We start from the raw sequence: 13,396 nt of genomic DNA, 5'->3' as shown, positions 1-13,396 counted from the left end.
ACTTAATACAAATCGCATGGGATCCCACACACGCACGCTTAACTTATTCTAAACGCCGCACGGTACCTCTCATTCTAAGATTGCACTCAAATAATCTACGACGAAGTAAAAAAGCAAAGGGGCAAAAAAGAAAGTTAGAAGAACTTTCTACTAGAAGCTAAGAAAGTTAGAAGAACTTTCTACTAAAAAAAAAAAGAAAGTTAGAAGAACTTTCTACTAAAAGAAAAGAAAGTTAGAAGAACTTTCTGTGAAAAAAGGGGACCATTATTTTTCGCCAAGTGAACCTTGCTTTCCATGGGTCAAAGGGCAGTCCATAGTGGCTTACGTGAACCACGACGGCAAAGATGAACCGAAGATACCTTTGGCAAGAACGAGTGATACACCCCAGTTGGCGGAGGGTTCCCATTTCCCCCAGCGCTCTCGCGTCTTACCACAGAGAGGATACCCAGACCGTGATGCCCCTTGGCAGAATGGCGGCGGGTCGGGGAGGCACATCAGAGTATGAGAGGTGCCAACCCCGATCCGCCCCGCCGGGCAAAGAATATCACTCGCGCTACACCGGCACTTGCAGCTCACCTCTACCGCGTGTTCACAGCGCTATGAACCCCCAATGATCCACTTGGGCGCAGAACAATTGACAAAAAATAAGTGGGTATGCTACAAGCTAACGCGTACAAAGTTTGAGAATTGTGAAGATGAGTGCAAGTTGGAATGAGAGGTACTTACAGGGACCCACCCGCCCTGCCCACGAGCACACTTAACTTAAAACTAACGCACGCGTACAATTAACTTAAAACTAACGCACGCATCCCTCGATGGTCCCTCGATGATCCCTCGATGATCCCTCGATGATCCCTCGATGATCCCTCGATGGATGTCTTCAATGATGACCTATTCATTAACTACAGAATAATTAGACGTAACAATAAAAAGAGAAAACGGAAAAACAAATGCAATATTAGTAACATTATAATGTTTAGGCATGCACAATTCGTGTCGACTCAATAAAAATACACCTGTAAAATATACAATATACTTGAGAAATATTCAATTACTTAATTAAAATAAGGACCTGAAACATCCGAATAAAATTAAGACACATATGAATAAATAAACTGCTACATAAAATTAAAACCTGAAACATACAAAAATGATTAAGACAAATATGAAACATTGAAAATTACTTACATAAAATTAAAACCCTAAATGTGCCTTTTATTCTAAAATTGCACTCGTATAATGTAAAAGTAAGTAAAGAAAAGAGTAAAAGAAGAAAGTTGGAAGAACTTTCTTTTAATTTTAAAGCAACTGTTGATAAAAATGATAGGCTACTATTACAAACTAATATCTAACAAGTTAAAAAATTGTCGTCAAGATGAGTGCAAGTTAGAATAAAAGGCACAATTTGCGTAAGTTTTTCGTCACCATTTGTGACGAAAAACTTACGCCCGAGCCCACCCTTCCTCCCACAGCTCGGAATTAACTTAAAACTAATGCACTGAACATAACTTACCAAGAATTAAATTCTGAAACAGACAAAAATTTATTAACATAGAAATTTGAGAAGAGAGAACATGTTAACTTACCAAGAAATAAAATTTGAAACATACAAAATTTTATTAACCGATAAAATTGTACGAGAAGAAGTGAAACAACCCTATCGAGAAACAAAAAACACAATGAAAAATACGAATTTACAATCAATCAACAATAAAACAATTTATTCAAAATCAATTCCTGAAACAGAGAAAAATAATTAACATATAAAATTCAGGGAAATTAAAATCGCGAAGGGGTATACAAATCTCGAAGCTCGAGATAAAATCGCGAAGGGATATAAAAATTTTTAATTTCGTAATTTAATCGCGAAGGGATACAAAAATTTTTAATTTCGTAATTTAATCGCGAAGGGATACAAACATTTTTAATTTCGTAATTTAATCGCGAAGGGATACAAAAATCTCTAATCTCGAAATGTAATCGCGAAAAGATGCAAAAATTTCTAATTTCGTACTGTAATCGCGAAGGGATGCAAAGATCTCTAATTTCGAAATGTAATCGCGAAGGGATGCAAAAATCTGTAATCTCAAAATTTAATCGCGAAGTTATGCAAAAATTTTTAATCTCGAAATTTAATTGGGAGGGCATAAAAATCGCGGGTGGCTTTGCTCGTAAAAATTCGAGCAAAACGATACATTTTGTATCGTTTAAAAAAATACCTGTAAAACACAAGAAAATAATAGCGAGCATAGTGACAAAATGACTGTCCATCCTAAGATGGACAGCCATTAATAGTTCCCCTCTTCTTTGGCAATTTTGCCGGGGCTCTTCGGCATATAGCCTCTTCTCTCTTCGGCACAGCCTCACAAAAATCACTCGCGAAATTTTACGGTAACTCGGACATTCTTAGTTTTCACAATTACATAAATTTTCAATTTCGGTATCAATCTCCACAAACAGATAGCCTACAATTTTATAGAAATAAAATTGCAATACTATCCATTTATTTCGATCGATAACAAAATCGAAATTTTATATAATATGTGTAATAAGTTAGAAAGAAAAATTACTCAAAATAAAAATACGACCAGCGATTCTTAGAATGCGCTGTCCGTAAAAGAATGTCCGAGCAGAATATTTTATTTCACTCACTTCACTTCACTTTATACTTCATTTTTGCAGTCGGATCTAGAATCCGACTGCGACTTACAAACTAAAAGGCCTGGCCTGAACGAACAATCGAGTTCAAGAGATATTAAATATATTCATATGTAATTTTTCTCTTCTCGATTTTTCGTGAACCCCCCAGATGCAAGCATCTCACGTGTGAGAGAGGAGGAGAGAGAAACGTGAAAGCTTGCTCTGGCCCTACCTACTTAAAACTAACTCATTCACACCAGAAGTAAGCTACCTGCCTACCTATCGCTATATTTAAAAAATTGCAAAGTCCATTCACACAAAAACACACTCCACGGTTCTCACACATACCACCCGGGTGCAAAAAAGCCTAATCCTAGGGAGTACGTCCCGGGACGTCTCCGACACCCGAGTTCAATACTACATTCACACTCTAAGTTCATACCTTTTTGCTGAAATCGATCGACAATCGACAGTGAATATACATATTTCATTTTCGTACTCTTTCGAATATTCAATGTAATATGCACATGTAATAATTTTAACTACTCATACAATTTTCTAACTTAATTAATTTATAAAATTTTCAAATGACTCTACTTGCATTTTGTATGCATTTTCAAATGACTCTACTTGCATTTTGTATGCATTCTCAAATGACTCGACTTGCATTTTGTGTGCATTTTCAAATAGAATTTTGCAAAATTTAAAAAATAAATCTATAGTTTAATCGACACAAGGTCCACGACCTAACCACACACACACGTGTAACTTGTGTCGATAATTCACTGTCAATTTGTCGATCGCCAAAACATCTTAAAACTAAACCGTGTCCACCTGCCCTAACTCATGCGAGTAGCAACTAAGCACGCGCATGAATTTAGAGCATAAAAATGAACACGGCCACATGTATTTTGACCTACCAGTTTTCTTCATGTGTGCTGAAAATCCTGAGCTAAAAAACATGATTAGAAACATGCTAATAAAGTGTCTTCCAGTAAAAAATTGACTCTAACTTTAAAAAATGTTCAAAATGGAAAATGGGAGATCACTTTGCAAAAATCTAAGTATATCGGTAGTTTCATTTTTAACAGATTTGTGATATCAAAGTAAATTTCTAAATGACTCAAACATTCGTAAATAACTTTGATATCGAAATCTGTTTCTCGCGATACTTTCTTGTACATTTATTTAACAAATTTTCAAGCGTACGTAAAAATTGAAAGTGACTCTATAACTTTATAAAAGTGACTCGACAACTACTGTGAAATCGGAGGGTCATCCGACTTCTATGTACTAATTTTAATTTTAAATTGAAAAGAAGTTAAAACGCGATGTACAAGAAAACCCTGACCTGATCTAATAAATGAAATAAACAGTGTGTACGAATTTTGCACGATCGTACAGTCGTGGTCACTATGCTCGCTCAAAAATATAAAATACAACCAGTTCCCGTGTCGATTCGGACCATTCGTCCTACGACATGATGGGAACCGGAGGAATCGTAAAGCATGCGACTCACCGATCGCTGACTTGCGCCACTGAGATCGTTTTATCGGTAAGGCATCTGAGACTGCACATCTGGTAGGCATTGCATCTTAGAGATTAATTTGCTGCTTGGCTAATTGGCTGCTTGATTGATTGGCTGTTTGGCTGCTTTTATCAGATTCGGACGTGGTGGTGTGGCAGCTGCCCTTCTGTAATCATAACAGAATCACAACGATTAATTAACTGTATTTATCGATTTGCATTTTGGTAACATAAATGTTTTCTAACTTCTACTCGTGCAAACATGTAATAAGCTTTTGATTTTGAGATGTACAAACACATAGAGGCATGCAGGAGTCGGTATAAATTCACAAACGTTCATGTCACAACGTGAAATATCGTAAAATATTTGAAAATGTATGTCAAAACTCTTGGATAATTACTTTAGAAAGCATGTTAGAACGTTTGCAAAAATATACCGGAACACGTAGGTAACTACACATTAAACACCAGTAACAGTTTGTCAAAACATTTAAATAATCATTATATAAAGTACACTAAAACACTATCAACCGTTTGTAAAAACAATCAAATAATCATTCTATTAAGTATACTACAACACCAGTAATTGTTTGTCAAAACACTTAAATAACATAACCATAAAGCACACTAAAACACCAGTAACAGTTTGTCAAAATATTTAAATGACCATTGCATAAAGTACACTAAAACACCAGTTACAATTTGTCAAAATATTTAAATAATAATTGCATAAAATACACTAAAGCACCAGTAACAGTATGTCAAAACACTTAAATAACCGTTGCATAAAGTGCACTAATACCCAGTAACGATTTGTAAAAACACTTAAATAATCACTCCACAAAATATATTAAAGCAGTAAAAAATTAATAAAACATTTAAATAACCGCACCATAAAACACACTAATATATCCGTATACACGTGCACAATCAGTTAAGAAAACACACTAGTAAAGTCACTGACACTTGTAAAACAACACCATAAAATTTGTTAATACACCCCCACAATTAATAAAAAATATTTATTAAAGCACACTAAACACTTGTATTAGTACACTAGGTACATTTATATATCCATATATGCATGCAGGAAACACACCGGTAAAGTCACTGACACTTATTGAATCACACCATAAAATTTATTAATACACCCGCATATTTATTAAAAAATATTTATTAAAACACACTAAGCACTTATTAAACCACAGTAGGTAATACAGGGACAAGCACAATATCGGTAAAGTAAACCCTTGACTCGTACCGGTAAGTGTTGACAGGACCGATCCGACCGCCTCGACTTCCAAAACAAAACTGAGCACCGGCGACCTCTTCAAGTGTAAGTGCGATTGGTAGTTTACAGTAGCCAATTAGACATCATGTAATCGACCAATAGCGTGCAACCACTATGATTGCTTGTTGTATAACTATTTAACATTAATTTTTTTATAATTTTATACTTCTCGATTGTTTATTAACAAATTTATTGTTATAATTAAATAAATTTATTATTTTTTTTAACTTACTTTTGCAGATATGTTGCAAAATGATTTTTAACAAATATATGACGATATGTTTTATTGTAATTAATAATTTTTTAGTCATTTATTTATAAAATTATTGTTGTAACTATTCAAATTCATCGTTTTTATTAACTTACTCTAACAGATATGTTGTAAAATTATTGTTAATTAATATATTACGAGATATTTTGTTGTAACTCATTATTATATAAATTAATTATTGCAATTCATTATTTTAATAACCTTCCCGCGCGAATACCTTGTAAATTCATATCTTGTATTCGAATGTATTTTTATTTAATTTTTTATAACTATTTATTACCGAAGAGATTCAGTATAATGTGCGAACTATTTTGAACACATAAGTTTCATGTTTTTTAAAAAGTTTCATTTTTATATGTTGTTAAAAATTCATTTACGCGCGGTTTTTTAAAAAGTGACGTCATCAACGAAAATGGAACCAACCGCCATCTCTCCGGCGAACAGGGTGAACTACACGTTTTTGAAACTGTAGTTTCATTAGTTCTCCACACTGCCACAGGACGGCACCACTTGTCTTTTCCGTTAAATTCAATTAATATAGTTGATTTTATTAGTATAATTAATTAAGTAATAATTAAAACAGAATCATTTTTAAGATAATATACTTGAAGAAGTATAAGAACACTTAGGAGGAATAAGACGTACCTGTAACGAGATCCCTCGATGTTAACCATTAAATGACTATTTCAGCAGCATGAACCATATTGAAGTAAACAGTAGGTTCAACTTAAAATTCTTCGAAAAACTTTTAAAAAAGCCATCACGATCATTTATTTTTCATTCCGTTTACGAATAAAATTTTGTAATTTTTGACTTCGTAAAAAATAGTACAAATAAGTGCCAAAATCAAGTGAGTAAATTAGCAGGAATGTTATAATCGTAATTAATCATAATGCTTTTCGATTTTCTTATAATTTTTAATAATTCCTTATAAAAGCTTTATTTACAGTAAACTTATATACGCATAGAGGAAGAATGACAATCGAAAGAAATATACGTTCGGGAAATGATCAGGTTTTTTATTTTTTATTGCTATAATACAATTTGATTGTTGTGTAAAATCTGTTGTAATATACTTAAAAAAAAAGAAGAAAAAGAGAGAAAGGTATCTATGCTTACATTATTAAGGAATAAAACGCGGAAGCATAGCACAATAGAACAGAACAACAACCCTATTGTGAACGTTAGATTATCTTTATTATTACATCTGTTTAAAAAGACATAACTTATAAAAAATATGAGGATCGGGTACCGGAAGTAATGGGACGATAGGGAAGGGACAGGGGAAAGAAGTGGCAGGATACACATAGGACCGAAACAAATCCTTAGCTTATGGAATAGTTAATACTAATAAAACTCAGTACTTTTTACAAGTTACAAGGAATAACAAAGATCTATCATAATAATTGGGAGTTTTCTAACTTATCATTTAGATAACTGTAGATTGGAGGGGTGTAACTTATCCGTTGTCTTTTTTCGCTTTTACAATTCCTTATTTTTTGCTTCCTCTTATAGCTGTAAAAACATCTCTGTTTGCCACAATTTTGAACACATTGATCATCCTTAATTACACCTGTTCAACAATCTCTAAATTTACGTACACATTTTACGTACCGATTACAATGTTCGATGTTCGACGATCGTACACGACGGAAAATATCAAATTCGTATGTGTCTTTCAACAACAGCTATCGAGAACCTTAACCGCGTTATTTATTGTCGAATCTCGTATCAGATCTATCGCAATATACTATCGTAGAAAAAAGTATAAAGAAGGAAAAGTATCAACACGTGTCTTGATATTTTCGTCGTTCGCTATTTGGCAGACTTTTCGTGGCTTTAACAATTACAAAGGCAGTCGCGTGAAAAATACACTTAATTCGTTACAAAATTTCTATGTATATGTATATATATATATTTATATATAAATAAAAAATATTTCTCCTTAGGAGCATACAGGTTCGTGAAATAGTCGTGGAAATTGCGTTGGACCCTCGTGTTCCATCGATCGGAAAACTCCTCGCACATCTCTAAAAGTAATTCAGAATTGCATGAAGGACACCTGAGCGCGACGATTCCTCGATGCAACAGTCAATTACACACGCGTGTGCGCGCGACAAACAAAAAATATATATATATATTTATTCAATTACGATTATTTAAAAAACTGTCTATCGGTTCTTCACACTGTGGCAAGTCGAAGGCACCATTGTTCGTTGAGCCGCGTGTTACCACGAGCAAGCGGGGGAAGTAATATTATCCGGAAGAAGGCACAATCGTTGAACGAGCACGTTAAAACGGCGTGTGTTTCCGATCCAAAGAGAACAGAACATCTCCTCGCGTACATATACATATATAAAATTACTCGTCTATATTTATATTTATAAATATATATATATATATAGCAGCCGTAGTAGTGTACGCATTTCGTGAACGCTCCGTCGAGGACGAAGTACGTCGTCCTCGTTCGCATTTTTATCCTCACAGGAAAAAAAGGAGACAAAGTAGAGATAGAGCGTTACGAACGGTCGCACCCGCGGATCCCTACGCAAAGATACCAACAACAAGACGCTACGAGAAAAAACCATAGGCGACGATCACCCTCGAACTCGACGAGTCAATCACAGGCAGTTCATGTGCGCTTTTCACGGCTCACGATCTACTCGTGCGAGCAAGAGAGCATCGCCGGCTTCATATGTAGATCGCCTCGGAGCCTTTGTTGCTTTGGTGGGCAGCCCCGGCGCCGTACGCGTTCGGCGATGCCATGCACTCGGACCAGTCGCTGTTCGAATGTGGGGAACTGGAAGACCAGTGTCCTGGACTGTCGGGCGACGGTGTCGGAAAACTTTCGGGCGCCTGCATCAGGTGTTGCGGTGTGACGTCGGGTCCGGAGTGATGAGACGGTGGCGTCAAGTACTGGTAGTACTGTTGCGTCTGTTGTTGCGGCTGTGGTTGTTGCTGCTGCTGTTGCGTGCTCTGCTGCTGCTGCTGCTGTTGCTGCTGCTGTTGTTGTTGCTGCTGCTGCTGTTGAATTTGCTGCTGCGTCTGCTGCATTTGCTGCTGCTGCTGCTGTTGTTGCTGTTGTTGCTGCTGCTGTTGTTGACTCGACGAGTAAGGAAGATTCTCGAAGTCAAAACCTACCGGTGGCATTCCACCGTGTTTCTGATGTGTCGCCTGTCGCATGGCGGCGATGTGCGTAGGTGAAGTCGGTAACGACGGCCTGCTTTTCGCCGGAGACGGTGAACCCATGTAACTCGCCTGTGGCGACAAGGTCATGTTCGACTGCACTGAGTGTGGCGGAGATTGATTACTGTATGGTGGTGACAACGTGTTCACCATGCCTTGAGCTTGCCGTTGGTGCGGCGCTAACAGTTGGTCGTGAAAATTAGGCAGACCGTAGTTAGTCGTGAACGTGTCTAACCCCAACTGCTGAAGACCCTGCATGGATTGACCCTTTATGCAATCCTCGTACGGTGGTGGCTGTTTTGCCGTGACCGTGTGACCCACTAGAGGTTGGGCGTTGCTGTACAGGCTCGCACTGTCGTATGGGCTCGGTAAATTCCCTTCCGCGCCCTCTGCTCCCTGAGGAATTTCTTGATTCGGCGGCTGAGCACCGCGCTTCGCCGGTGGCTTCTTCACCGACGGCTTTCGCCTCACCACTACAACTCCTCCTTCCGAGTCGGGACTGTTTGGGTTTCCCGCTGTCCCTGTTTTCGGTCGTTTCTTCGATTTCGCCTGCTTCGGGGCGGAACCGATCACCGTTGGATGCGTGATGAGTTGTGGGTGATTTGGAGATCCTGAAAAAAGCATTGCATATTTTAAAATCGTTGAATATTTTTAAATACACGCGTATATAAATAATACATTAACAGTATAACACTTACCCATAAGAGGACCGTTTGGTATCATGGTGACCATCTGCGGGGATCGAGGCACGTGTTCGTCGAGCAATCTAACGATGTCGTGATGCAATCTCTCGCTGGCTACGTCCCTTGGTAATCGATCCATGTGATCGGTGATCTCTCTGTTGGCGAATGTATCTAACAATGCCTTGCAAGCTTCGAAGCTGCCTTCTCTAGCAGCAAGGAACAACGGTGTCTCGTCCTTGTCGTCCTGGGCGTCTCTGTTCGCGCCGTGAACGAGGAGTATGTTTACAGCGTCAACATTGTTAACAGCTGCTGCCCAGTGCAGAGCCGTTTTACCGCTGTTATCGGCTGCGTTGATGTCCGCATCTGCGTTAATGAGATCCTCCACCATTCCCTCGGTGGCTAAACGCGCGGCTAGAATTAACGGTGTGGTGCCGTCGTGCATACGGGCGTTGAGATTCGTTGCCCTGTTCCTTAGCAATATCTGGAACACTCCCATCGCGTCTGCAGCGACAGCAGAGTGAAGAGGTGTTCTACCAGTATTGTCCTGGGAATTGGCGTCGGCTCCAGCGTCGAGGAGCCTCTTCGCGGCATCGGCTCTGGCGTATCTGGCCGCCAGGTGAAGAGACGTCTCTCCGCTCTTGTCCGTAGTAGCGTTTAGGTCAGCACCTTGAGCGACCAAATCGGCGATCACAGCAGCTGTACCGTCACTCTCATCCTCTTCTTCTCCGGTGTCCAACCCTCCGCCACGAACCGCAGCCACCATCAATGGCGTCATTCCACAGGGTCCTCTGGCATCCACATCTTGACCGTGTTCGAGACTAGGTGGTGTCAATACTCCAGCGTCGGGTCTACGTATCTCTGCAGCATCCAAGTGTTGCTGAGTCCACATGCGAGGTTCCGTTTCTTCGTAGTCGGTGATGGCTGTATGATCGCTGGCGTATCCAGGCTCTATCGCTCTCATTCTCTTGGACGGTGGTAAGTCTGATTCATCGTCGGACCACTGTTGTGCTCTTCCGTTTCCTACATCCAGGTCCATGCAGTTCACTGACGGTTGTTTGTTCAGATTTCTCATCTCTTGGCCATCCGGACCTCGTCTTCTGGATCTTCGACGCTGCCCACTTCCGCTGCTGGTGCGAAGGAAACCTTCTGGGAACCATGTGACTCCCACAGCCCGTTTCCTCTGTGCCGTGACCAGGACACCGACGAGCATTCCTCCGAGTACCACGATGACCACACCGATGAAGACATACTTGTAGTTGGTTGGCGTGTCCGGGTATTCTGGACCCTGCGGACCAACCACACCTCGAACTTGTTCGATGGGGAAGTTTCGAGACAAGGAATGCTTGGACGCGGTTGCTGCCAGGTACTCTGCCGCCTCGTTGGCTGAAGGGAAACATACTGCTCCTTGCGTTACTGTACATTTCCTGTTGTCGATCTCCAGATAAGCGATCACACCGCTCTGGGTGTTGGTGTAAACCGTTGTTGGTCTGCCGAAGAAGTTCGTTTGGAGACTTGGTTCTTTTTCTCTTTTCCAGGGATATATCATATCATTGCCCAGTTCGTCTTGCTTCACTCTCAACGTTGTTCTCAACTCGTGGCCGATGTCCCTCAGGAAAGCGACAACGTTCGAGCGGAAAGTTTGCATGTCCATTCTCACCACCACGGAAATCACTCCTTCAGCTAAGGAGGGTGGTTCTCTGTCGCAGTCGAGACCGTCCCAGTTGCACTCTTCATTATTACAGCCGTAATCGCAGTGTCCATTGGCATAGTGTTTGCGGCAGTAGGCGTCGTAAATGGGACTGAAAACGTGAAAATTCGCATTAAGTAAAAATGTTCATATCGAAATATAAATTGCAATAATTAGATTATTAAATTACTATAATTATTCAAGTTTAAAGTACTTACTTGCACGGTGCTAATTTTCTTTCGCAGTCCCTTCCATCGAACAGACACTGAGCGTTGTTGCAAACCTCGTCGCAGACATCGTTCATGAAGACATCCCAGCAGTTGATCGGAGCTGTGCAATTGCGCCACGGATTGATCCCCAAAGAACAATCGTTTCCATCAAAGTTGCAGGCGTATCTGTTGCACTCTTCGTCGCAATGATGATTGCCGGACTTCTCTTCGCACCTGTTCTTTATACACTTCTTCCGTTCCATCTCAAGATCAAGATCGTACTCGTTCATTGCTTTCGGAACATGCGAGCTAGGATTGCCAAAGATGCCACCTCCATAATTAGGGTCGTAAATTTCGCAGTTCTTGCCGGTCCATTTAGGCGGGCAGTCGCAAGCGTAATCGCCAATAAGATTCTTGCAGACGGTGTTGGACTGTTGGCAAGGGTTGCTGGCGCATTCGTCTCTAGCATCCAATTCGCAGTGGGTTCCAGTGGTTCCAGGAGGACAATAGCATCTGTACCCAACTTCGGTTTCCGCAACTCTGCAAGTACCGCCATTCAAACAGGGCTCTCTGTCGCAATAGGACCCCGCGAACTCGCAGTTGCTTCCATAATAATCGCTCTGGCACAGACACGTGTGTCCAGCTTGTTTGGCCGTGCAAACTCCACCGTTCTGACATGGCGAACTGTCACAGAAGTTCACCTTGACTTCACAGTGTCGTCCCATGTAGCCAGGTTTGCAGTTGCAGTGATAGTTGTTGACGAGTTGCACGCAGTCCTGCGTTCCTGGCGACGCACACGGATTGGACAAGCATTCGTTGATGTCGCCTTCGCATCTAGGACCAACGAAACCCGGTGGACACTTGCACTCGAACCCGCCAACCTTGTCCGTGCAGGTTCCATTGTTGTGACAAGTGCCCACAGCGCAGTCGTCGACGTTGAGTTCGCAGATGAAGCCCAAAGTTCCAGGTGGGCAAGAGCAGCTGAAGTTGCTGATGAGATCGTGGCAAGTACCACCGTTCTGACAAGGATTCGGCCTACAGTCGTCCACGTTGAGTTCACAGTTTTGACCTTGGAAACCTTTGGTGCACTGGCACTGATAGGACCCGACCAAATCCTTGCAGGTAGCGCCATTCTGGCAAGGAGCAGAGTCACACTCGTTGACTTCTTCTTGACAGTAGGAGCCGGTGTATCCCTCCAAACAGTGGCAACGATGACTGTTACCGATATCCTCGCAACTGCCATTGTTACACAGGTTCTTCTCGGGTACTCCCTTTCTGATCGCAGCGTCTTTACACGAAACCATCTCCACGTCGCAAACTTTGCCCGTCCAACCGGGCGAGCAATTACAGTGGTACTTGTTCTTGTGCTGCACGCACGTGGCCTGGTTCTCGCAAGGATTATCCGCGCACCAATCGACATACTGGTCGCATCTGGCTCCCGTGTAGCCGTACGGACAGTGACAAGTGTAATACTGAATATGATCATGGCACGTGGCTCCGTTCAAGCAGGGCGAACTATCACACTCGTTGATACGATACTGGCAGTTCGATCCTGTATAGCCCGGTTTGCAAACGCAGGTATAGTTGTTGATACCGTCGATACACTTCCCGCCGTTCATGCAGCTGCTGTCCGTGCAATCCTCGTCGTTCGTTTGACAATTTATCCCAGAGAATCCGAGCTGACACTGACACGTGTACGAGTTCACGTACTCCTTGCAGATAGCACCGTTCTGACAAGGTTGCGACAGACACTCGTCCACGTCGATTTCGCAGTGCTTGCCGCTGAAACCATCCACGCAGAGACAAGTGTAGTCGCCGATACCGTCTAGGCAGGTGCCACCATTCTGACAGGGAACTGTAAGAAATTCATTGTGGTTAAATTACATTGAAGAAATAGTGAAC

The 13,396-nt window shown here is 41.0% G+C and overlaps 1 protein-coding gene across 3 annotated transcripts in view; it reads right to left on the bottom strand.

Moving 5' to 3' along the window:
- Positions 1-6,727: 6,727 nt before the first annotated feature.
- N (neurogenic locus Notch protein) overlaps positions 6,728-13,396 on the bottom strand; it is a 282,796-nt gene continuing 276,127 nt past the window's right edge. For all 3 annotated transcript variants that reach the window (XM_012289665.2, XM_076531387.1, XM_012289668.2), the window contains 3 exons: positions 11,504-13,349; positions 9,614-11,397; positions 6,728-9,526 (listed from right to left, as the gene is read on the bottom strand). In XM_012289665.2, the coding sequence (XP_012145055.1) occupies positions 8,421-9,526; positions 9,614-11,397; positions 11,504-13,349 (4,736 nt within the window). In that variant the 3' untranslated portion in view covers positions 6,728-8,420. The remainder of the gene's footprint in view (positions 9,527-9,613; positions 11,398-11,503; positions 13,350-13,396) is intronic.

The sequence above is a fragment of the Megachile rotundata genome, chromosome 4 (assembly GCF_050947335.1).
Source record: "Megachile rotundata isolate GNS110a chromosome 4, iyMegRotu1, whole genome shotgun sequence".
In the NCBI taxonomy this organism is placed as follows: domain Eukaryota; kingdom Metazoa; phylum Arthropoda; class Insecta; order Hymenoptera; family Megachilidae; genus Megachile; species Megachile rotundata.
The sequence above is the reverse complement of the archived record's forward strand: the minus strand, read 5'-3'. Positions and strand labels throughout refer to the sequence as shown.